General features: G+C 36.2%; 1 protein-coding gene and 1 long non-coding RNA gene across 2 annotated transcripts in view; one reads left to right on the forward strand and one right to left on the reverse strand.

Annotated features, from left to right (window-relative positions):
• The window catches only part of LOC311095214, a 27496-nt gene extending 5465 nt beyond the window's left edge, over positions 1 to 22031 (reverse strand). Inside the window, exons 1-5 of the long non-coding RNA XR_014608792.1 lie at positions 21896 to 22031; positions 16112 to 16202; positions 12973 to 13025; positions 12394 to 12430; positions 5560 to 5703 (exon numbers count right to left, since the gene is read on the reverse strand). This is a non-coding gene — a long non-coding RNA (uncharacterized lncRNA). The remainder of the gene's footprint in view (positions 1 to 5559; positions 5704 to 12393; positions 12431 to 12972; positions 13026 to 16111; positions 16203 to 21895) is intronic.
• Positions 22032 to 22160: 129 nt separating this feature from the next.
• On the forward strand, positions 22161 to 26827 carry aga (aspartylglucosaminidase). Its single transcript, XM_084133628.1, has 9 exons — positions 22161 to 22373; positions 22457 to 22610; positions 24072 to 24184; positions 24674 to 24786; positions 25465 to 25576; positions 25868 to 25943; positions 26117 to 26224; positions 26365 to 26498; positions 26608 to 26827. Exons 1-9 carry the CDS (start codon positions 22250 to 22252, stop codon positions 26706 to 26708), a joined length of 1035 nt encoding a protein of 344 aa, XP_083989754.1. The 5' UTR covers positions 22161 to 22249; the 3' UTR covers positions 26709 to 26827.
• The last annotated feature ends 48 nt before the right edge of the window (positions 26828 to 26875 follow it).

Consider the following 26875-nt stretch of genomic DNA (forward strand, 5'->3'; position numbering starts at 1 on the left):
GAAAAATGAACCTAGGGGTAATTAACACATGGTTACTGAGTCGATCGTTCCCTGGGATGCGTTTTCATGAAAATCGAATGTAAAGAGTTTTATCTTTAAAACAGATTAGCTCATAACACTAGTATATGGGGCACAGAGTAAGTAAAAGTAAATCGCTAGTTAATACCACTAACAAGGCTCAAAATAGCCTCACACTAACACGGTAGCATAATGAGGGTCCCTACATGCAAACCGAAGCATTGAGAACTTTGTTAGTGTACAGACAGTTTAATAAGAAGATAGTTTATAAAGACAGTACATTACGCGTTTACAGACAGGATCCATCTTGGAAAACAGTCTCAACTAATCGAGTCACGAACGCCGTGCTACGTTAGATTTCACAAACGTAATTCCTATCAACAAGCTCACTTAGCACGGCGTTCGTGACTCGATTAGTTGAGACTGTTTTCCAAGATGGATCCTGTCTGTAAACGCGTAATGTACTGTCTTTATAAAGTATATTCTTATTAAACTGTCTGTACACTTACAAAGTTCTCAATGCTTCGGTTTGCATGTAGGGACCCTCATTATGCTACCGTGTTAGTGTGAGGCTATTTTTGAGCCTTGTTAGTGGTATTAACTAGGGATTTACTTTTACTTACTCTGTGCCCCATATACTAGTGTTATAAGCCAAACTGTTTTTAGAGATAAAACTCTTTACATTCGATTTTCATGAAAACGCATCCCAGGGAAAGATCGACTCAGTAACCATGTGTTAATTACCCCTAGGTTCATTTTTCACCGGAGTTGTCCTTTAAGACAATTCCATCCATGTATACCTGTCTTTTCTGCCTAAAGAGGTAGTTCACCCCAAAATTAAAATTCATCAATCAAAGATGAAGTTATCTTTTTATTCACCCTCATGTCATGTATAACTTATTCTTCTGTGGAAAAAAACAAAAGAAAAGTCATTGGGGTCCAATGTTGTTTGGACTCCATTACTCTTCAAAATGTCTTCTTTTGTGCTTGCAGAAGACAGAAAGTCATACAGGTTTGGAATGACATGAAGCTAAGCAAATGATTTCATTTTCGTATGAACAACACTTTTACAACAGGGGATCCCAACCGGGCCTCAAAGGTCCAAGGGAGCCTCCCTCAAGATGACTAAAAACTATTTAATCGAATACTTTATTAATAATATATTAAAATAATCACTCTAATTTGAAATAAAATGCTCTAACAAATAAAGATGTAAACTGAAATGTATTTTATATATAATTTCATAATATAATAAAAATAATAAATGATCAAATAAGAATAAATACAAATATTTTAGTTTTTTCCTCAAAAACGGTTTGTTTTTAATTGAATTCACAGTTCTTGAAATCACAAAATGATTCAAAGTTAATTAATTTAAAGGGTTAGTTCACCAAAAAAATAAATAATAATCTGTCATTAATTACTCACCCTCATGTCGTTCCAAACCTGTAAGACATTTGTTCATCTTTGGAACACAAATGTAGATCTGTTTAATGAAATCTGAGAGCTTTCTGTCCCTCCATTGACAGCCTACTTAACTATCACCTTCAAGCTCCAAAAAGTGGGAAAATACTGTACATCATTAAAGTTTTTCATGTAACCTCAATTTTATGAAGAAACGTGAGTGCTTTGTTTGCGCAAAAAAAAAATGCGTTGGAGATTAATATTTTGTAAATACATCTGTGTTCCGAAGATGAACGAATGCCTTACGGGTTTGGAACGACATGAGGGTGAGTAATTAATGACAGAATTGTCATTTTTGAGAGAACTATCCCTTTACTATTTCAATATACTCCCAAGCAGCTTTGAAAACACGCAGCTTTGTATTAATTACAGAAATAGCCTATTTTGGGGAACATTACAATTTTGTGTTGTACAAAAGGGGACCTTCGAGTCAAAAAGGTTGAGAACTGCTACGTTAAGCAATTACAAATCGATTTAGTTCTGTTTGTATATAGACACCTCACAAACGTAAAAGAAATGTGCATTTGCATGTGTATCATATTGTATGACAATGCATCCATCTAGGGAAGGAGGAGGTAGACAAATGCCAAATTATAAAGCCATTACTTTAATGCAGAGCAAGACACTAGTGCAAGGCACCTGGAAAACAACCTTAGGGATCAATACTCCACACACATTTCATTACATAAGTGGAATTTAGATTCATCTCTCTCTGCCCCGTTCTCTCCTTGCCAATAATTTCCCCAGCACGGAAATTAAATTGGTTTAGTAATGATTACCTGACTCAGGTAAAACTAATAGTCCTGTGGCTTATTAACAAATGCAGTGACAAGGGCATGACGAGGGGCGGGCATTCAGTAACTGTTAGATTTGAGCACACTGGACAAACAAATAATAATATTCACATCTCTAGCCTCAGGTAAAATGCCATGCAAAGCACTCATGCTTCCTTAATGAACACATGTCCAAAAGAATGGAAAAGTTTGAGAACAGAAAAGGGTCCTTGTTGTATAGCCTCTGCAGGCACAGACAGTTCAAAGAGGAGATGGACCACATACTGAAAAATAAATGGGAGAAATCAAAATGCTCAATACAGTGGCTGTGGAAATGGAAGTTCCACCTTGTTCACAGTACTTAACTGGAAAGTGGCCTTAAATTTTTTGTTTTAGCAGTATTTGAGCTGAAGAAGCAAAATGTAGATACTTTAGAATACTACTGCAGTCAGATTTTATTTCTTATATGGCATATGAAACATAATCTTGAAAAACATCCAAGTACTGGCTGCCTGGAGGCATTAACAAGACGACCCACTGAGTGAACGTACTTGCCTTACTTGCTACTGTTTATTGGTCTGTTTATTTACATTTACATTTACATTTATGCATTACGCTTTTATCCAAAGCGACTTACATTGCATTTCAAGTTTATTGAATTGTCTGTCTGTCTGTATGTATATATATATATATATATATATATATATATATATATATATATATATATGTTCAGTTAATGAATTCCAAAACATACGCCTCCTAAATAAAAACTGAAAATGATGGAAAATATAGCAAAGATCGTTTCTGCTCAGGACAAACCTAAAATACCTTGCCTTGGTTCTTATCCCTGCTACTAAAGACTTGTTTTAGGGTTCTGTGTGTGACATACAGTATGTAGCTGGTATGCATCATACAAGGTTCTCCTCCATCACTGTGAACACTATAGCTGGAGCACACTCTTTGAACAATTTGGGATTGGCTTTCAGAATTAGACAGAGAAGACCACAAAATGCATCCTTGAGGCATTACTAGAGTATGAAACAGATGTCATCTACTTTGAACAAACGAACAGCATGCTGAATCAAACACCAACTGCATGCTTTTTATGAACCAATAAGACATAAGACAATCCATTCACTAAAACAGAAGGCAACTGGTTACAGTGGTATTAAAGCCAGTGAATGCATATGGCCATACAAAATATTTTGCTGCTATAGTCACAATGACAAAATTGTCGTCGCAAACAGGTTCCCCCAATGGCGACTAATGTTTTCTGCAAAGGTTTTGGTAAACTCTGAACAGACTGACTTGACAGATGGTTTCAGGGAATCGGAAAGGAAGTAAAATGGGTAAATTTCAATGGGAGAACAAAGGCCATGCAACATTTTCTTTGCACAGATATACCTCATACCCACCCAGTGGTGTGAAAAATCTGCTGTCACCACATGTGCATTCACATCATGCTGAAAATTACACCTTTGGCGATATTTATTTAAAGACTTTGATGGCAAAATAACACGTTCATATCTTAACACGGCAAATCCTATTTGATGGACAAAACTGTCCCTTATCTACCTGTATGCACAGTTGTTTTACCCTATTTAAGCGTGTCCATCATAAATTTTGCATGCCTCAGCCTATGCTAATTAATCACCTTGAGAATATGACGAGAAGAGGGAACATATTTGTTGCACAGCAGGAGACATTTTTTTCCAGGGTGCATGATTGTTTTCACACGTTAAATGGCAGTATTTGTGCTGTTAATAGACCACACTAAATGAGTTCCTATATATATATCTTTCCTGTTATATATTTCTAGCTTGATTTCACCACATTTACAAGACAAAAGTTTGGGGTCAGTAAGATTTGTATTTTTTATTTTTGAAAGAAAGAAATAGTTTTATTCAGCAATGACACATTAAATTAACAGCTAAATAGCTGTTTTTTACATCACAGGAATAAATTACATTTTAAAATAAGAGACTTCTTTCAAAAACCATCTAAAATTCCGTGTTGAAATCAAGAGGGAAACAACAATTTTATAATACAATCAAATCAAATCAAATCAAATCAAATATAGGCTATAGCTTGACTACACCTAATTTTAGAACTCAATTTTAGATTTATTCATTCACATATGGAAGTACGTGTTCTGACTAGGAGTGGCTACTATAGCAGCGAAGGCTTTTGCGTTTCAGAGTTCACCTTGCTGAGGTTACAGCTTGATTTACATTGTAGCTTTAGATGAGGAATGTTCAAAGTCAGCGTTCAAAGATGGTACGGATCTCACCCCCTGCTGCTTACACACAAATGAGAAAATGTCACCTGCGCTCATGCTACACAAGTCTAATCACTAGTGTTCCAACGTTGGAAACCTTATCCAGAGACAATATGTACCATATCAAAGACAAAAGATGTCTGTCATGTAAACTCATTCTGTTGTTCACTCTTGATGAGCGTGCTACAAATATTAAAGGAGAGAGGGAGAGGAAGGAGAAGGGGATGAGGCGATATGAAAGTTGTTTATGACCTTTCACTTGTCTGTGCGTGTGCATGTGTGTCACCCATTTCAAAAGGTTCTGTGTGCAATTTGTTTGATGTTATAATGCTTGTCCTATCTCAGCAATTCAAAGACAAGAGTTTCTATCAGTTTCTACAAAAAATATTAAGCAGCACAAGTGTTTCTGTCAGGACCACTATCGTCAAATACGATTGACAATTCTGGGCAAGAACTCCCTGCGCATCCATGTAGCCTAGCATGGATAAGAGCAGGGAGAGCAGCAATAACCCCCCTTAGGGTAAACAGAACAGAACCAACATGAATGTTTTGCAGATATCATTAATTCAAGATTTTAAAGTACAACATAACTCGAGAATTTATTCTGATTCAAAGGGAATCAGAATGCCAAATCCTGACTGGGCGAGAGGAGGAGCTGGGGATGGAGGAGGGTAATTAGCTCCTAAATGCGATAGCTGCTGATAATACTGAAGAAGCTTATGGATGCTGTGATAGGCGTCGAATTCCTATAGGTAGACGTGGATCAGCTGATGCGAGCTTGACTAACCAGTCAGTTGACTGCCAGAACTGACGCTATGCTTGATTTTCAACATTGATGATAAGAAATGTTTCTTGAGCACTAATCAGCATAATTCACTATAAAATCACTGATTTCTGAAGGATCATGTGACACTGAAAATTGGAGTAATGATGCTGACAATTCACAGGAATAAATCACATTTCAACTTAAATAAAATAAAAGTTTACAACCCATGAAGCAAAGATGGCAGCTAAAAGATCACATACTTCTAGGGATGTGTGCACTGGCCAAATGACTGCCATTGAGATGAACAGCGTTATCCAGGTTCCAAGTTTCCAAGGTATACCACTTTGGGGTGGGATTTCTGGGGTTTGTCCAACCAATGGAAAACAAGGGGAGTGCAGCAAAACCTGTTTGAAAACAATCATTACCAATAATTTTGGTGATGCTAACCTTGCAGAAATTACACGTTTTACATTTAAAAATCATACAAAGACATCAAACAGAAGTGGAGGATACATATAAACTCTAACATGTAAATCAGTGGGCCTGTTACCACAACTTAAAAGGTTTAATTAAATCATTAACTTGCAACCATACATTTATTCAAGTTGCAAACATTATTTTTGGGGTTCTGTTGACATAATAATGTTGAACATTACATTAACTTAATATTGTGTGCAATTAAGATTAACTGGTTCTAGGGCTACAACTCAAGTAGTTTGAGTGACTTAATAATTTATGGTATAACACAAATTTTTAAGTGGATTACTCTAAAAATAAAAGTTGTAAACTCAATGTAGTTTGTCGGTTGAACGCAATTTCATTCGAAGTTGTCATAACTCAAAAAAATTTATGCAAACAGTCGCGTTACTTTTTGTTGTTGTTGTTGAGCCAACACGTTTTTTAGAGTGTAGGAGATCTCTCTTTTTCTACATTTTCAGAAGACATTTTTTAATCAGTTCAATTTCCATATTTTCTTGAATGAAAAGGTAAAGCATAAAGTTTTTACTTCATCAGACTAAGATTTTTTTTTATCATTTCGTATTTTTAGTAATTTAGTAAACCCCCAAAAGTAGGGGTTATTAGATGTCACCTTATAAATAAAACTTACAGAGAATAATTATTCAATTGATTTTTTTCTCAAATAGCAAAGCCAGTGTTACAGTCCAAGCAGTAAAACCAAGATAGAACAGATAAATTAGATTCTTAAAATTAAATATTTTGTGACCAAAACAGTCACGTCCACCTAAATATCATCCTTTCAGTGAAGTGTTTAGACCTTCAGGATCGAAAAAAAAGAAAAAGAAAATAGAAGAATGATGTGACTGTAAAAAGCATTCAAGAGCCTTTTCAGCAATGATTTCTCTCTCTATAAAAAACATTGATCAATGCAGCAATCTGCAGCAAATATCAGCAGATGTGTGATTGAAATTCTTGTCAGACACAAACCAAGACTGTCTTCACTGAACCCCCCATAGCTTGAGAGGTTCATTGTAAAATGTGATATTGGACTATAAGCCCAAAGGGAAAATACTGAATGGACAAAAAATGAATACCTCACTGAGGAGAACCATTTTAATATCAGACACCCTTGGGGTTTCACCATCAGCTATTATTAACTAAATCTTCTTTAACTAATTAAAGATATGAGGAAGAGCTTTTCATGAGAAAATTAACACCCACCAGAAGCACAATTCTCACAGATGGCTTTTGACCATCTCATGCAGTCCGCAACACTGTCGTCGCATGCGATATTGCCATTTATTTCTGCCTCTGAGCTATAATGATCCGAACAGTGTTCATATCACAGTGGGGTGCAGAAAAACACTGCTATTTTGGGTGAGTATGGGGGGGGGGTTGTTCTTAGAGACGGAGAAGCATTAAATTACACTGCAGAAGAGATGCCAGCTTGGCAAAATTCACAAGAGGACTGAGAGGATGCGGCCAGTGAGCCACAGATGCATATAATCCTGTTGATTTCTAGGCAGCACCTCACTCACTACATGCTAATGTGATATGCAGCACTGAGAACGAGTCGTGACGATAACGTTTTGTCAGATGACAAAAGAGCTTTATTTAGCCAAATCAGTTCGGCTGAAGAAAATCTAAACAAGAGAGGCGGCATAAAAGATAATAATATCGATTAAAGGGATAGTTCACCCAAAAATTTTAATTCTGTCAGTAATTACTCACCCTCATTTAACCCGTAAGACTTTCGTTCATCTTTGGAACACAAATGGAGATCTTTTTTTGATGAAATCTGAGATATTTCTGACATAGCTAAGCAGCTGACACTTTGACTCTTCAAAAAAAAAAAGTTCATAGTGGTTAAGGCCAAATTTTCTGAAGAGAAACGATCGCTTTATATGATGAACAGATTGAATTTATGCTGTTTTTCACAAACATTGATCGGCGAACATAAACAGAAGCTCAACAGAATGGTCCTGCTTGACACGCGAGAACAAACCTCTTGTGGAAGCTTAAAGGTGCTGCGTAACACGAGAATGAACCTCATTGGTTTGCGAACCGTGACGTTCTAACCTTGGTCGGTGTTCTGAAATATTCGGTGTCTGAGATTTTCGGTGACACTGGGCGGAGCTTACATGAATATTCACGAGTTTCCTGTTTTGTGTTAAAGCGCCACAAAAATATTAGTGCACGCTCATAGGATTACTGAACCCATTTTCAGTAACGAGTTTGTTTGTATTAGTTCTGTTTTGCTTTGGTCTTTAAAATTTAATTTGATATTAATGTATCTGTGGTGGCATAATAAAGTCTTAGTGATGATTATTTTGTCATTCGCTATTGCTTTCTCATTTGGCAGCCTGCATAACTTCAACCAGACATTAGTATTAAAACACAATGAGAAATGTTTGTTTTTGACATGCATGAATTGATGCATGTAAACCTTTTTCTCTGAAACACACAAAGCTCTACATGGCTAGAAACATGGTGAGATGGAAATTAGCAACCCTGCAGCACTTTCACAAGGTTTTAGTTAAAAACACAAAACACAAAAACTGGCAAAAATATATGGTTTCTGAAAGATGCCAAGGCAGACTGCCAGCCAGCCACTGACAGGTCACGTGACATGCCAGAATCAGACTGCCAGCTGCCAGCCAGCCACTGACAGGTCACGTGACATGCCAGTGGCGGTTCCTGCCAGCCAGCTAAAGATTGAACCCCTACTGAAAAGCTTTGGCTTTCTGCACAAAATTAAGCTCTGGGGCACGTTCAAGTTCAAAACGGTGCGCAACGTTTTGCTATGGTTTCCGGGTTGAACGTCATGTTTCCTGGAAACGACGTGCACCGGTGTGCAACGGGGTTTGAGAAACGTTTTCTCTTGTTTGGTGGGTGTGTCAGAACTGCAGTCCAGTCAGCAGCAACATGTATATAAAGCATGCGGTATTAAAGTGAACTCGCACAATGGGTTCAAGGAAAGTAATTTACAAATGTGTTCATGCAGCTCGGTATACGCAACAACTGAGGATATTAGAAGACATGTTTGTCGTAAGTTTTATTGTAAAAATATAGGATATCAACATAATGATGTAGTTGTTTATATTTTTAGCTTCATTGCAATGACATTTGGTATAGAATAAACAATGGTAATTAAGTGCTTTCCCTAAAAATGAGAAAGAAAATACAGGGTATTGAAACAGTATGAACTACAAATAAAGTCAGTATGTGAGGCTAAATAGATGTGTTTTAGTCTGAATTAGGTAAGATGTGTGCTTCCATTTCAGTTCAGCAATCCCTTCACTCGACTGGGATGTTCTCTTTTGTTCTGGGCGGCAAGCGCAGTAACTGTAACATCGGGCATATGTTGTAGTATTAAACACATATTTATACCGACTTCATCAGGCTCCGAAAATTCTTCACAAAGAACACAAAGAATGGCCTTCTCAGCTGCCATAGTTGCAACTCTTGCGTCATCAGAACAGTGTGTTCAACGCATCACCGTTTCTGTTTAAAAAACGTTGTGCAACGTTTTGTCGGGGCTGAACGCAGCCCTGGTGTAGGTCTTCCTCTGCTGATCAACTCTAGCTTTTATTTAAAAGTTAATCTTGAAAATGGCGTGGATAATAAATTTGCAACAATGTCCTCCTCATTAATGTTGCTTGCGGTTTCCATAGCGAATGGCTCTAGCTATTTTATCAGCGCTTTATTTTTCCGTGTTCCTCGAGGGCACACAGCGGCCAGAACGCGTCATAATCTTAGCTAGAGAGATATCTCTATGGCTCTGGCGATAACAAGCCCCGCCCATTAAAAGGGACGATATGATTGGTCAATTTTCCTGTTTCATTTGAAATTCGTCTCTCATTTGCTTGGCCCTCTGTAATTTCACAGCTGGACCACCAATCACAGAACTGAAAGCGTTAGGCGGAAAAATCCTAATAAGAAAGAAAATGGACGTCTACACATCACAACACACACTGAATAGGCAGATTTGAAGGGTTTATTTCCTCAAAGATTTAGAAGTTTACTGTCAAATTATAAATTCCTAAAATAACATTAGAACTGATGACTTTTTATTAAAAATACTTTTTAAAAAATTATTTAAAAGTTTGTAAATATTATTTTTACAATAGTTTAGGTCAAGGCCCTCTCTGAGGGCGTAGAGGGCCCTGATAGTTCCGCTCACACATCAAGCGAACATGCTTGAGCTTCCGTTTATCACAACATGTGAGTTGATGAATGTTTATATGAATAAAAGCCTAAATTCAATATGTTCATCATATAAAGCGATCATGTCTCTTCAGAAAAATAGACTAAACAGCTCAATATATATAGATTAATTTTACTATCTCTTTATGAACTTTTTGAAGCCTCACAGTGTCAGTTGCATAGCTGTCTATGGAGGGACAGAAATCTCTCAGATTTCATCAAAAAGATCTTAATTTGTGTTCTGAAGATGAACGAAAGTCTTACGGGTTTGGAATGACATGAGGGTGAGTAATTAATGACAGAATTTTTGGGTGAACTAACCTTTTAACCCTTAAAAGAAACAATCAAAGCAAATAGGTTTGCTTGCTGTCCATAATAGGGGAGCTCTAGGTTACTGCCCCGGACTAGGATACGTTTACAATTTTTTTATGCCCTTCCACTAACTTCCCTCTGTCTCGTTCACTCGGATGTAAGTCATTGCTTACATTGCACGAGTGTCCACTACTGGAGGAACCCTTGCAATGTGTTTAAATGGAACGCCATAAGCCCTTGATCATTAGGAATCCGCAATGGAGCTGTTTTATTATTTACAATATTTTCCCCCCATGGATTTGTTTTACGCACAATTCTATAGGCCTGTATGCTTGGGCTGCTTCAATGATGTCTTTACTACCTTTCTGGGGCTTGAAAGTGGTAGTTGCGTAGGCTGTCAAAGGAGTGACAGAAATCTCTCAGATTTAATTCAAAAGATCTACATTTGTGTTCCGAAGATGACGTTCTTATGGGTTTGAAACGACATAAGGGTGAGTAATTAATGATAGAATTTTCCTTTTTGGGTGATAACCCTTTAAAGTGTTAAAGGTCTATATGAAAATGAAATTAATTTTTTTCCTACACTGAAGTTATAACCGAATAAAAGGAAAATATCACAAGGCAAATCGCAAATAGACCGTGAAACAAATCTTTGCTTTAATTTGCCATTGTTAAGCTATCGTTCCTCATTTTAAATGGCAAGTAGCTGCTAGAAGTAAGACAACAAGAGAATGACAAGAATTACACAGCTTTTCAAAAGCCCCTGGAGGATTATTTGTACGATATCTATAACCTTAACCTTAGATACAACATATTACAGCTCTTACAACACCAGCCTTATCTGCAGTGAGCAGACAGAAGGTGGAAGAGAGTGAAGCAGCGGGGAATAAGTCAACCATTCAAGTGCGATCACAAACACTGCAGGCTCTTGTGTTTTCTTCTGTTTGAGATAGATTACACCTTAAAATATACAAACACCACTGCAGCAGATTACTTACAAATACAAATTATCCTGTTTGCCAGCAATATATAGTTCAAAGGAAGCAAAAAACGTAACCAGCTATAACAGTTCGGGGCCCCTATCTATTATGTACAGCATTATTTCATATTTTTTTTAACTCCCTTGCAAACTAATGTAATCCTAATGCAATCCTGAAGCACTAATTAGACCAATTATATTTATTATATGTTCCAATGGTGACTCTACAGCCCCATCAACTGGTAAAAGAAAAGACTAGCGAGATGTAAGAACAGTTCACATTTCTATCCATGCTTGTATTAGATCTCAAATAAAATGTTTGGCCATTAAAATATGAGATAACAATAATAATGTAAAAAGTATTAGTAAATAAAAAATAAAATATAATAATTGTATGTTTTGCATCTTTTGGGCAATGTTTTGTGTTTTTGGGCATGTTTTTGTATGTTTTGTAAAAAAAAAAAAGAAAGTCTGTCAAAGCCCAAGCTTTTGATTAAACACAGGAGCCCAGCCATGCGTCTAATGTCCCTCATTGAAGCCCATGTCTCTCAAAGTCGTTTTCTTTATAGGATGAGAAGAAAAAGCATTTATAAAGTGCAAAATCCTTTTTTATTGGGCCCTTTCATTAACTTCACAAAATCAGTCACTGCTATCTAAAATATGCACACAAATCCATTTAGCAGTAGACAAGCAAAAATATAATCTGTACATTCATTATCTCACACCAGTTCTTTAGAGATGTAAAACACTTTAAAAAATAAACCTTCATAGGTGCTGCCTGCCTTGTTTCTCATTGCTGCAGTCTTATTCATGAGAAAAATGAAGTCAAAGCACCCATTCCATTCCCAGAACCTGTTCAATTGATGGCAAATGTCCTCAGCTGCAGAGGAGCATTGCAAAAATATATATAAATAAATAATATTTGTTAAAATGAGGATAAAAAAAGGCTGACCAAAAAAGGCCCCAACGTCCTCAAGCTAAAAACTCACTTTTCTCTCGTTACAAAGAAAACTCACTGTGCATTTACTGCCGAATTCAACACACTGTAAACAAACATTTTCAACACAAAAGTAGAAGAGCAGTGTAACTAACTAAAAGCAGCAAAGCTAGTTCACCCAAAATGTCATCATTTACTCACCCTCATGTCGTTCCAAACCTGCAGGACTTTCTTTGTTCTGCAGAACACAAAAGAAGACATTTTGAATGTTACCTTTACAACATTGGACTCCACTGTATGGACAAAAAGGACAAATACTTTTTCAAAATATCAAAACAAGCCATCCAGGTTCATGAACGTCATGAGGGTGAGTAAATGATGACAGAATTTTTTCTGTATTGTTATTTTTAACTAAAATTATAACTATTAAAATTGTTAATTAAAGTAAAGCTGAAATAAGACTTACAAATTGACTTAAACATGTTGCCTGGAAACTAACTGAAGTACTAAAATAGCTAAAACATAAATAAAATAAATTAAAGCTAAATAGAAATTATAAAAAAAGAAGATGAAAGCACAATGACTAAAACTTAAACTAAACTAGATATAAATAAAAGCTCATTTAAAATATTAATAAAGTGCATGTTTTTCATTGTATTGCGCAGGTGACATATTCATAAAACTTGAGTTTAGTCAGCATGTATCTTGATAGAGCTGGCTAACAGAGACACCTAAATGGAAAGCTGTAACCCTTTAATTAACAATCAGACGAATACACACCTTGAAATGCAATTTTTTGACACCTACAGTGTGATACGTGGCTCGCCATTTTCCTGTCATAGACCAGAGGAGAGAAAGAATAGATAAAGGGTATAAAGCATAAAGGGTCAAACACAAAGCATAATAATTATATGACCTCCTACTGAGGATATCTCATGAAAGAACTCTTCTGCATCTCTTTTGATGATGCACTGATTAATAAAGCGTATATATAACTGGCCTTGAAAACAATAAAGGAATGAACATCAATACAAAAGAAGAGGAGCGCATACACTCTTAAAAAAAGATTCTTTATTGGCATCTAGCTATAGTTCAACGAAGAACCTTTAACATCCATGGAAACTTTCCATTCTACAAAAGGCTCTTTATAGTGGAAAAAATAGTGGAAAAATGTCCTTTAGAGCTCTAAAATCACTAAAAGGCTGTTTGAGGAAGCAAATGGTTCTTCTATGGCATCACTGTGAATACCGAGTTTTGGAACATGGGCATAGATTGACATCTGAGCTTGGGGTACCCTGCTGGGGGGGGAAGAAAAAAAAACATTAAAACCATAGGTTGGTTGGCTGGTCTTAGCTGGTCTTCCAGCCTGGCCAAGCGGGTGTTCATCTGGTTTTATCTGGGGCCGTATGTATAAAGCCACTAAGAGTAAAATTTTAGTCTCAAGTCTGTCAAAATTCTAAGAATGACGTCATTTTACTTTTATTCCTAGACTTAAGAATAAGTGTGATTCATAAAGGTTCCTAAGTGTCAAGACTAGGTCTCAGCTCCTAAATTATTTAAGAGAGCTGAAGAGGTCTCTTAACCTAGTTAGGAGTAACAAGATGGCAGCAGAGAGGAGGAGGCCACTTTTCAATGAAAATATGATGTATTGGAGTTACAGTAAATGATGACGGAGTTGATTTTATAGCAATGAAATAAAAAGGAAAGTAATAATTACATTGTTGCTGACTGGAAAAAAGCAGCAGTACACCCGGTGATGACTTGAGCTCATCATTCCACAGTAAGCAGGGTCTTAATAGCACTATTGTGGCACTGACCACACCAAACACATTAGTGGCTAAAAGTGATGTGCGGAGTTTATTATTTATTTTTTTTATAACCCTACAAGTTTGCTTAAACCATCAAAATATAAGGAAAATAAAACTTAGTGAAGATATTTATCTGACAAAATTATTTCAGATTGTTTCAAAGCAGCTTTACAGTGATAACAGGAAAATAATGCAACAAAGTTAGCAGCTCTAGAAGAAAATAGTGTCATTGTGCAGCTTAAGTTAGTTCAATGATGATTCATTTCCATTGTAAAAGATCATTAGTTATCTATTTAGTTCATTATACAGCCGCTCTGAGAAAACAGTGATGTCATTGTTCAGCTCAGTTCAGTTCTCAGACAATGGTGTCAATCCAGGCAGATCAATAATATTGTTGAAAAAAGGGCAAACTACAGCAACAGGTTTTTTTTAAAAGCTCACAGGAGAAGAAAAAAATCATACATTGTCTGCAACATACTGTAGTCAGTTATTAATATTTCATTGTCCTCTCTTGTTAATTTGTTTGACAGCCTTGGCTAAAAATGATGTCTGTACAGTTTGACATGTTTCATTGTGTTATCACAAATAAACAATTGACTCCAAGCACAACTACACAATACGCGTACAAAATCTTTAACACATTTTTAATACTATTTGAATAAAGGGTGAGTGTCAATTTTCCTTGGCCTCACTTTTGGCCAATACTATATGGCAGTTCTTTGACTTTCCAATTGATCTTCAAATCTCGCAGTAAGCCACTTTATTGAGTATTTCGGGCTTTCCTGAGTTGTTGGATCCATTGATGGAACTCATGTTTGCATAATTGCTCCAACTGTAAATGAGGAGACAGGCATCAATAGAAAAGGGTTTCCACAGCATAAATACTAATTTGTGATAATTTTGCACAATGCACTGCAAAGCAATTTTTTAAAATAAATTTAAATATTAAAGCTTCAGTGTCTTAATTAAATTATTTTATTATAATTAGATTAAATGATTGGTGTCATGCTGCAGTGACCTCATCCTTGCAGGCTCACTATTGGCTGATTCAGTGGTTGAGGGCGGCCATTTTGGGTTGACATCATTGTAGTCCTTAGTTTACAACACTTAAGTCCCACTTCAGTCAGCACTTAAGAATCAGTCTTATACTTTACTGAAAGTTGCTTTTAGCTGCTTTATAAAAGTCTCCTACTCTTAGAAAAGTTATACTCTTTACTAAGTATTTTCTGACACTTAAGTCAAAGCTTAAGACTATTCTTAAGAGCATTTCTTATAAGTTTTATACATACAGGCCCTGGTCTTTTAGCTGGTCTGCTAGCTTAACCAGCCTGGTCAGCTAACAATAGTGTCCAAAACCCTTCTAAATCCAGTCTGGGAGACCAGCTAAATAGTTTAGCATTACTGGAACTTCCTTAGGCTATATTAAATGGAAGCAGGGCATCAAACATTCTTTTGTTCTCCATCTGAAAATAAGTGGATATCAGAAACATGCTTTAGGGAAAATTGCATGAATAGTTTTAATGCAGCTGTTCTGTTGACATTCACAACTTTCTGAGTTGCAAAGACAGAGACAACAATGAGAAAATAACACCACTCTTTCTTTATACACTCTGGAACCATGACTGGGATATTTTAAAAATCATCAGGGCAGATTTTTTTTCTTTGATTTTGAGGGAATTGAAGGTCAAAACAACGCAACAAAAGATATACTGCAGTTGAACTTAACATTTGGGAATAATTTAGGAATATGAATTGTTGTTGTGCTTTGTGTGGATGTTTAAATTCAATCAACCCATCTCCAGCCTCTCTGCTATGGGCCCTGAAAGTCTCCCTCTTTCTTTTTTCTTTCTAATACAGCAGAGATGGATGCATGCTGGTAAACTCAGACCCGGCAGATTCCGGTAGCTCAAGTTTTGCCAGAGGCATTCATTCTACATTAATGGTAGTTTCTGGGAGTTAGGCAGGAATGAACCCAGATATATAGCTGAAAAATGGAGCTGCTCCAGGGTTGACTTCCTGTTCAAAACAGAAATCACAGTCCCTGACTGGACAGCTGACACAGACAAGACAGGGTGGCTATATATGACATTACACCAGCTTCAATCACTGACCTTTAGGTCCTCAATGAGACATGAATTGCCCCAGAAGGTCCTTCACTGGATGAATGTAAAGCAACTGCAACTGACTGCTCATACTGGACACCTGTGGGAAAATACAAGAGCATTGTTTCTCAGGAATATATTGTTAGTTTGTTTGTCTTTTCGCTACCATGTTTCCTAATGCTTCTTTTTATCCAGCATATACTGGATTAAAAGTTTTCTTTCCCTCTCCTATTTTTTCTTTTTAATTTTTTATTTTTTTTATGAAAGGTTCATAGCTTCTTAAAGTGTCTGATGTTATCCACATCTCCCTGTGGTGAACACTGCTTCAAAATCATGGCATGATCTGAATAAGAATGAAACAAAGAAACATAGTTTGAGGATATACGATAATTTATGTAAATTATTCAGGATCATTTATTTGAAAAATACTATATTTTGTCAGGCCTAAGACTAATGTGATCTCCATGTAATACCCAAGTAACATAATCTAATTTCAACTACTGTAGAGTCTCCTGTAAAATGGTAGAAGATTTAGTGCTGACAGCCATGGTGAATGTTGTATAAAGACACTGTACTAATGTCAGAATGGCTTTAAATACAGGCTTTTTCCATGTAAAGCATATTTAATCTCACATTATGCTATATTGTTGTTGTTAAACATCCTGGAATTAGTCATGCTGATGCATATTTTGTGTCAGTTTATGCTCAAGGCATTGCTTATAATGTTTTTGGCTTGAAATTCAGTTTTTCTTTTTAAATATTCCGAAATATCCTGAATGTATCTTCCTCTCAGACCAATTCGTACATAATTTATAACGTTTATGTAGAAAAATATAAAAGACGCCTTTGCAAAATGCAATAGTCAGCAATAGTCTAATCTTTGTTGTTGTTCAAGACAAGAACAACACAAAAATATGTATAATTTTAAAATTTAAATCTTTATGAAAGTAGGTCACAATCTGTAAAATAGTTATTTAAACTGAGGGACAGTAAGTTTTTCCCTATTAGTTGACATTTAGTCTTCAAAATCTCACTTTAAAGCATATATTTAATTGCTTACTGGCCTAAAAATAGACAAATACATGCCTCATTGCTGTAACATTTTTATAATTAACATTGTTGTTGGCATATGATGCCATTATTTTAAAAGTCCCTTTTTAAGCCCACATAAAGACTTATATAAACACATCTTTCAGTTCAGTTCAGCTCCCAAACATTTGTTCATCAACATTTAAGATTATCTGATGACAGATCTGTCATTGCTGAATATGTATTCCTATGCCAAATATTGAAATTTGATTGCAATGTTCCCCATTCATCGGGTGACTGCTATGTTATAGTGCCACCTCACCTGGAGTTTTACTCAGTGTGTGTTTTGACTGACTCCCAATTTAAAAAGAACTTCATGAAATTCAAATGTATTTTCAAAGTCTGGCACATTAATAAACACATTCCACCATCTGTTTGACTCTTTTTTTTTTAACACATGGAAGCACATCTTTTTTACAACTTATATATAATAACCTGATTCCAATGCACTTGCACCCTTATGGCATGTTGGTATGAATTCAGTGCCATCTTTGCCTTCATTAGAAAATACTGTACATTTGTAATATTTTTGTTTTTACTCAAATACATCTCATTCATAAGATAAGATTAAAAAAGACAGCATTTAATTGATCCCTAAGATGAAATCATAATGTCTGAATTATTAAGACCATTAAGAACCAGTGTTGTTATTTTTAACTAAAATTAAAACTATTAAAAATAGTTTCTGTTAATTGGAAAAAAGCTAAAATAGAATATATATATATATAGATGATTGCTTAAACTAGAAAGCTTAAACTTAAATGAATGTTAGAATTAAAAAATAAAATAAAACTAAAGTACTGAAACTGAAATAAAATAAAGCTAAATAGAAAAATAAAAAATATTAAAAATGACAAAAGTATATAACAAAATGACTAAAACTTAAACTGAAATTAAAATGAAAACTGAAATGTAAAGATAAAAGTCAACTGAAAAAATGAATACATAAATAACACTACATTAAAATAGAAGATTAAATAAATACAAATGGTCTAAGATAGATAAACAGAAAACAGAAGAGCAGGAGCATATATATATATATATATATATATATGTATGTATGTATATGTATATGAAACATTTTGCATTCTAAATGCATTCAGAAACGCACTGATTGGACCACTATGCCATAAAGAATGACACCATTGATCATGTTATATATATATATATATATATATATATATAACATGATCAATGGTGTCATTCTTTATGGCATAGTGGTCCAATCAGTGCGTTTCTGAATGCATTTAGAATGCATTCAGTGCGTTTCTGAATGCATTTAGAAGTGCGATGCTTTCTGCGAGGGTGCATGTTGCTAAGTGTTTTCCTTTCAGAAACTGTCTCCAGTGCGTCAAGGGACATTCTTCTCACAAACCAACATTTTGATCTTTTGATTGAGTGTCCAAACTCCAAACATATTAAATGTTAACCATGTTTATAATGCTCTTGGACATTGCTTATTTTCTCTATTATAAGACAGGTCTTTTTACTTGTTTGTCTGGTATACTGGGAAACCAACAGACATTACATTATTATCATAAAGAAATTGATGTTTGGCTCTGTAATACATTCCTAGAAACTCTGCTTATGTCAGTATTTAAGTTAGTATTAGATCCGTCTCTGCTTTCTGTGCATTTAATAACTCTTTCTATTGGCCTTTCAGAGCTGTCCTGCACTAAGCTCCAGCACACGCCTCTGTTCCATACAGACTCTTTTATAAGGCATTATTGTATGAGGGCAAATCCATGAATAAAATATGGTATAAAACTGTATATTCTTTCTATGAATAATGTAACAAGAAATTCAATATCTTTGCATTCTTTCTCTGGTTAGAGCAACACTTTGTCAAGACCTGTGCTGTATGCTGTCATGTTCAGCATATAAGAGGGCAGGCCACATAATTGTGCCCCTTTTCATCCTATTTTTGGCAGAGTTTCTGTGCTAAGGTTCCTGCAGGATTTACTATAAGATATAGCCTACTATGCGTTATTTAACCAGGTGACTAAATCCCATGTGATGAACAATGTGGCACTCACTATATAAGAAGAGTTTTTAAATAGCCAGTATTTTGTTACTGTAGCTGGTGTAAAGTGTATGGTGTATGGTGTATGGTGTAAATCCCATCCGCGCAGCAGCCTTGGTTCCAGAATAACTTTTTTCCATTATTTTTTCATATTCTTTGTTAAAGAGTTATAAGCCATGAACCAAATCAATCAGCTTTGAGGTGAATCAAGAAAAATGAAAAAGAAAAAGGTTCACGGTTCAAAGACTTTAAAGGAACACTCCACCATTTTTTCATATTAAACTATGTTATTCCCTTAACTAAGACGAGTTTATACATACCTCTCTCATCTCAGTGCGTGCACTTAATCTCTCTAGCGCGCGGTGACACTTTGAAAGCACTTAGCTTACCCCAGTATATTCAATGGTATCTAACAGCAATGAATTTAGAAGTGACCAAACACATCAACGTTTTCCCTATTTAAAAACAGTTACACGAGTAGTTATACGACCAAGTATGGTGACAAAATAAAATGTGGCGCTTTTCTAAGCGGGTTAAAAAGGATAACTATAATGTATGGCGTAATAGCACTTTTGGAAGTACTTCGACTCGGCGCAGTAAAAAGTCACGCCTGATCCTCTTTCCACTATTGACAGAAGTGAGAGGAAGAGGATCAGGCGTGACTTTTTACTGCGCCGAGTCGAAGTGCTCCCGAGTCCCAAGTGCTATTCCGCCATACATTATAGTTATCCTTTTTTCCCGCTTAGAAAAGCGCCATGTTTTATTTTGTCTCACCATACTTGGTCGTGTAACTACTCGTGTAACTGTATTTAAATGGGGAAAACGTGGAGGTGTTTGGTCGCTTCTAAAGCCTGTTTTATACTTCTGCGTCGGACTCACGCCGTAGCCCGTCGTAGGCTGTGTGTAGCGCGCGTACCCTTCGGCGTACCCTGACGTGCACCTCTTCAAAAATGTAACAACGTGTCAACTCTACGCGGACGCAAGCGCTGTGATTGGTCTGCTAGGACCGCTCCCTCGGGTTTCACATGCTCCCTCTGCACGCGTCAACGCGGACAAAGACGCAGAAGTATAAATGAAAACCAACGCGTTGCCTACAGCGTAGAGACTCCGGCGTAGGTCCGACACAGAAGTATAAATCAGCCTTAAGTGCTATCAAAGTGTCTCCGCGCGCCAGAGCGATTGAGTGCACGCACTGAGACGAGAGAGGTATCAACTCGTCTTAGTTAAGGGAATAACATTTAATATGAAAAAATGGTGGAGTGTTCCTTTAAGGCTTTCATTAGGGAAAGAACTACAAATCTAGATTTAAATTCAAAGAGACAAGATAGTCTATGCATGACCTGTCATTTTATTTTTATCCAAAACAAGGCGATTTGAACATTATATAGCCCTAACACTCTCGTATGTTTCATTCATAAACTCTCTCACAGAAAGTCCAAAACGGATTTGTAGAAGTAATAACTTCTGACGTTCGAGGAAATCCCTTATATGGACCATGTTGATTTGTTTCTACTAAATCTCCGACCTACATCATTCCAAAGAGTATAGAAGTAGCCTACTCTTTGATCATTCAGTGATTCACGTTCTTTTGATACAGTTTGCTTGTGTCTATTTTGCAGAATCATGGATAATGTTGTTTTTGAAAAAAGATAATGTCTGCACACTGAAATTGCAGCGTTAGTAAGCTAATTTATGAAACATTTCAGCCAGTCAGGTCTTAATAATAATGCATTTTATTTAAGGCGCCTTTCAAACCACTCAAGGTCACCATACAACAAGTAGCAACAGTAACAATATTAAAACAGAAAATAACAGTAAATAACAATGTCAATAAAAAACAGCAATAAAAAAGTACTGGACTTGAGTGCACAAAGTAATCATGGAAGATAAGGAGTTCTGAATAAATGAGTTTTAAGTTTGACTTTAAATTGAGCTAACGAGTCTGAATTACGGATGTTGACTGGGAGAGAATTCCAAAGACGAGGATAAACACGACTAAAGGCCCATGGTGGTTAGGCGAGCAGAAGGTGTATGGAGGAGACCCAATGAAGAGGAACGGAGAGTTCGAGAAGGGGTGTAGGGCTGTAAGAGGTCTGAAAGGTAAGGTGGAGCGAGGTTATGAAGAGATTTGTATGTGAGGAGGAGAATTTTAAATTCAATTCGAAAGTTGATAGGAAGCCAATGTAGCTGTTGAAGTGATGGGGTAATGTGTTGAATAGGTGAGCTCTTTTATAAACTTTCTGGAGCTGTACTGTAATCTTAGTTTGCAAGCATTTATCTTTTTGTGCACCTGAGCCCAATTCGGGTTTACCATTTAAAAAAATTAAGCGAAATAATGTAAACAGATGGCATCAAAAGTATAACTTCCACCTCAAAGTACATCTGTCCTTAACACTGTATAAGGTATTGTTTTAAAAAATGGCCCCGGGGGAATCCCTTAAAACACTTTTCACACTCAAACTGATATATTTAGTGTATATACATGCATTACAGGAGAATTCTGTCATCTATCATTTGTTTTTTTCTGAATTTTTACCATCTCTATTGCTAGGCTAGTTTCATGGCTAATTTGTGTCCTAAACACAAATGTTGAAATAATATTTTTTGATTAATTTGACAAAATTGCAATGTGATTTAAAAATAAATAAATAAAATAAAATATGCCCACAAGTGGTATTTACCTTGATTTTGAGTCTTTGTTTTCTTCACACATCAAGTCTCATATTTAATCTCAGTCATGGTCTTGACATTGATGTCTCCTTGGTAAAAAAGAAAAGGTTTAAAATGTTTTATTTTGATAAAACTCAATCCCTAGGACATAAAAATGACAACTCAGATCGAATTCGATCCATGTGTTTGCTCAAAATATAGTCTCATCATCACATGAAAATATAACGTAGGCCTAATTATTTTGACTGCGCGGTCCCTTTAAATATTCATTAACACAACGCTGTCATGTGACAAAACACGGATGTGAAAAGTTGCATGACAGATCTCGTGATCAAGATGCCCTTATAATGTGAAGGAATTGTATTATGTCTATTGAGTATTGTAATATGATTCAAATAGTATTTGCCATCATTTGTTTGCTTCCTCTAAATCAAGCTGCTCTTCCCTTGGTGATCAACACTTGGCATTTTAAGAATGCAGCTGGAGCAGGTGAGAGTTTGAGACCATGACCATGACTGCACCGTGTATAGCTCTGAGGGATGTGTAGGATCTTCTGTGGTTTCTCTCTGTAGCCTGGAGCTCGCTTCAGAAGGGTGGCTCGGTTCTGGACGCGGTGGAGAGCGGCTGCGCGCAGTGTGAGCTCGAGCAGTGTGATGGCAGCGTCGGGTTCGGCGGGAGCCCGGATGAGCGGGGAGAGACCACCCTTGACGCGATGATCATGAATGGGTAGGTTAGGTTCTAAGGCAAATACATCAGTATGCTTAACTAGGCATTTGCCCACATTGAAAATAATAATATACAATTATAATATTATACAATAAAAATAGCTATTTATCTCCGCCCACTCCCATGAACCAGTGATACTGAATTCGGAACTGCATACTAGCATACTACTCTTACTATTTCTGCCATAGAAAGATGTGATAAGTAGTAGTAAGAGTACGCTAGTATGGGATTCCAAATTCAGCAATGGACTCCCTATGGTTTCAAAAATACATTTGCAATTATATATATATATATATATATATATTAAGTAGTTTTATATTTATCCATTGTTTATAATTCTATTCTGCTGTTCGCAATGCTTTGTATTTTGTCAGATTTTCAAATACTTCTTTGCTTCAAATCAAATTTTGTGGTGTTGTGATTGGCTGGATTTATGGCTTACAATGCTTTAACAAAGACCTTTTTATAAATCCCTATGGTAATTATATATGCTAAAAATACTTCCAGAACCAGCATCTCTGAAAATTTTGGCAGGCACTGTTGCACTCTATTTCAGCAATCTCACATGTCCGTGTCTCAGGTTATTCCGCCCTTGTGCCGAAAAACACGTCATCAGAGAAGGGGGCTGGATCCGACACTGCATACTTCCTTTCTATGTAGTTGGCGAAAAACAGTATGTGAAAAAATGTCACAGTAGTCATAAAAGAGTAGGCAAAAAGTACCTTGATGACCTCCTAGTTCCAGCAAGATTCAGGAGTGTGCATATGATGACACTTTAATATCCCATGAGGCCACAGGAGAAGATTTGTGAATGACGGTGAAGCGACGCAACTAACGGATAATGACAGCTTGACGAATGTAGTACGCCCAGATTACATTCATACTACACAAATTCTTACTATATAAAACATTCTTTTAGCTGTCATGAAGTAATTACTTTTTCAAAATAAATACCTACTCAAGAGAGTATGCGATTTCGGACACAGCCGAGATGTCACTGAAGAAGGAGAAGTTACTTTGATTAAAGATTCTGAGATCACATGAAATATATATATTTTTTTATCTCTACAGATATATCATATATAATAAATAATGTAATATTCCATAAAAAATTGTCAATTTTGATATCATGGTGACTTAAAAAAAAAAAAACAAAAAAAAAAAACATTGTGACCATAGACGAGCACCCAAGGAAAACAATTTTTCATTTATTTTAACCAATCATAAAAATCGATTGAGATTCAGGAACCTCTCTGATTACGGTGGGTGGTTATACGCGCATCTACCGTTATGTTTAGCATTACAACATAACATAACACAAAAGCTTGTACTTTGTTTTTTGCACAATGATAAATTGCAAACTAATTATGAAGTTTTTACATTAAGTGTTTGTCATTATAGTTTGCCTAGTTACTGTAAAGTATCAGCCCTGTGTTTGTTTGCTATATGTCCCATGTTCAGTGACACAATGGAAGTGGGGGCAGTGGGAGACCTACGCAGGGTCAAAAATGCTGTTGGTGTTGCCCGAGCCGTGATGGAATACACAGAGCACACCTTCATAGTGGGCGAATCAGGTAGGAACTGTACATTTAGTTGTCACTCCATTCACAAATAAATCATGTGGCTGTGCAACTCAGTGATCAAGATGATCGGCCGGGGGAAAAATGTAATCACAGATGGAGCGATTTAAGAATTAAACATTTCTTTTCAACTATTTATTTCTCTAAATTATGTGTATATAGATACTAGAGGCTCATTCAGATTTTATATCAGCTTTACACTTTGTAGTTCCATTTATAATGTTGTGCCATTTTATTAATTCCATCTGCTCTCTTAATTAAAATTAGAGTACTAAAACAGCTTTCTTTCCGTATGCATGGCTGCTTAACATTCACATTACAATAAAAAAGGCTGAGTAAGCCTCCCCTGCTCCATTTTTGCTCTTTCCTGTGTCCAATGTTTATTTCAAATCAGCTCTACTATGTGATTCAGTTTGTTCAAATCTCCCCTGCTATATGAAGTTTAGTAGCACTGAAAATAAACTTTCTTCTGTCTTCATGCAGCCACAATCTTTGCACAAAACATGGGTTTCATGTCTGAGGAATTGTCAGCCAACCAATCAATAGCTATTTTCTCCAAGTGGTTGCAGCAGAATTGTCAACCCAACTATAGAAAGGTGAGTCCCTGAGTTTACCTTTTAAGTTCTTAAGCACCTTTGGCAACTTCAAACATGGATTTAGAAGATGATCTGTGGCAGATAAACCGTTTCAATATACTTCAAATGAACCAAACACCTTTGAAAGATTTTTTTTTTTTAAAGTTTCAGTGTGTTATGGTTAGAACCGGAATTACATGTGCTTTACGAGACTTGCTTTACATTGAGAAGCAGTCATGTTTACCTCAATTCATGGAGGATTTGTTGAGAAGTTTTGGAAGGATATCATTGTAATCACTGACTAGAAATTATGCCCCGTGAAACAAAGCAATGAATAATGCATAGTGAGATCTCATGAAGAATACAATGGTTGATTCTTACATTCTGCTATTGGCACAATCAAAGCCCTATGGAAATATGCGAAACAATGCTCTGAATACATTATTTTTTGTGTTTTCATAGTCAGATTAAACTGTAAGGTTTGTTGGCTATATAAATCAGATCTTCAAAAACCTGAATTTCCTCAGAAAACTTTAAGGTGGATAAAGCAAATCAGGGAGCAACATGAAAAATGGATAGCCTTGCTTATGTAATGCTAATTTTAAAACGTTAGTCATAAAAAAACAACTTTGTTCTGTGTCCCAGATCAAAGCATGATTTGAAGCAACATCACTTGTTTATCTTGTCTTTTTGTTACAGAATGTTTTTCCAGACCCTTCCAAATCATGTGGGCCGTACAAGCCCAAAGCCAAGTCGTGGAGGCAAAAGCATCCGAAGGGAAATTTTGACCCCAGTTCTCACGACACAATTGGTAATTATTCTTAAGATTATACGTGTTTATTTATTGCAAAGCCAAGATTAGATAGATGGATGGATAGATAGTCTTGAGACAAAGAAATCTGTTGGTGCAAATGTGTTTTTCTTAATGCAGACTTGGGTCCACAGAGTATCAAGCTCATTAGTTTTCATTTGCATAATGAAAAGGAAGCATGATAAATGGGCTGAATGCCTTGAGGACATATTTGAAAACCACTGCTTGTTTCAATCCATTGATGCATATGATCTTAGATGATGTTACATTCTCACCGGTAATTTTGATTAGGAATGATTGTGATTGGTAAGAACGGACAGGTGGCTGCTGCAACGTCCACCAATGGAGCAACACATAAGATACCAGGGTGAGTATGACAGCTTGTTAGAATGTCTCAAGTGTCCTATTGAAGTCAGAATGCATTAGTGTTTCAAGAAACTTCAGTGATTTTAGCTTTGCTGTTGTTCAGTAGTGACAGAAATGGGTTTCCAGTCCCCTGTCAACAGAGCTTTAGTAAAGTATATGTATGCTGATCTGTAGTCGTGTAGGCGATTCACCAGTGGCTGGAGCCGGGGCTTATGCCGACAGCACAGCGGGGGGAGCGGCTGCCACAGGGGATGGAGACATCATGATGCGTTTCCTTCCTAGGTAATTACCATTCTTGAGTCATTTTATTAGCATCAACAGAAAAGAAAAAACTGGTATGAAGTGCATTGATAAAATAAATGTGATTCTATAGAAATATCTAATTGAAACCTTTTATTAAAAATGTTTGTTTTTGGTCGAAGTTTTCTAGCTGTTGATTTAATGAGAAATGGAGCCCAACCCACTGTTGCCTGTAAGATGGCCATATCCAGAATCAAGAAGTACTACCCCGATTTCTTTGGAGCACTTATTTGTGCCAATACTACTGGTGGATATGGTAAATGCTAATGTCTAATGTTTGCTTCTTATTCAGAATTAGTATAAAAAGTGTTATAAGAATCATGAAATTCATTGTTAAAAAAAAAAAACCCTTCTTTTATTCAAAGGTGCAGCTTGTAACAAGCGTCCTGGGTTCAGCCAGTTCCCCTTCATGGTGGTTAACCCACAGACAAACCAACCTCAGTTGCAGAAGGTGGACTGCTTTTAATTGCCAGCATTTTGTTTTATGTTTACGTGCTGCTTAAAGTTTGTTCATGAATTTTTGATTGGTATATGCCTTATGATCATTGTTCACATTGTACTACTATATATATAAAAAAAAATATATTTTTTAAAAAATCTGTTGTAAGATCTGAGAAATACATTAAGCTCTGG

Source organism: Abramis brama (genome assembly GCF_963993115.1).
Source record: "Abramis brama genome assembly, chromosome: 13".
Classification (NCBI taxonomy): Eukaryota; Metazoa; Chordata; class Actinopteri; order Cypriniformes; family Leuciscidae; genus Abramis; species Abramis brama.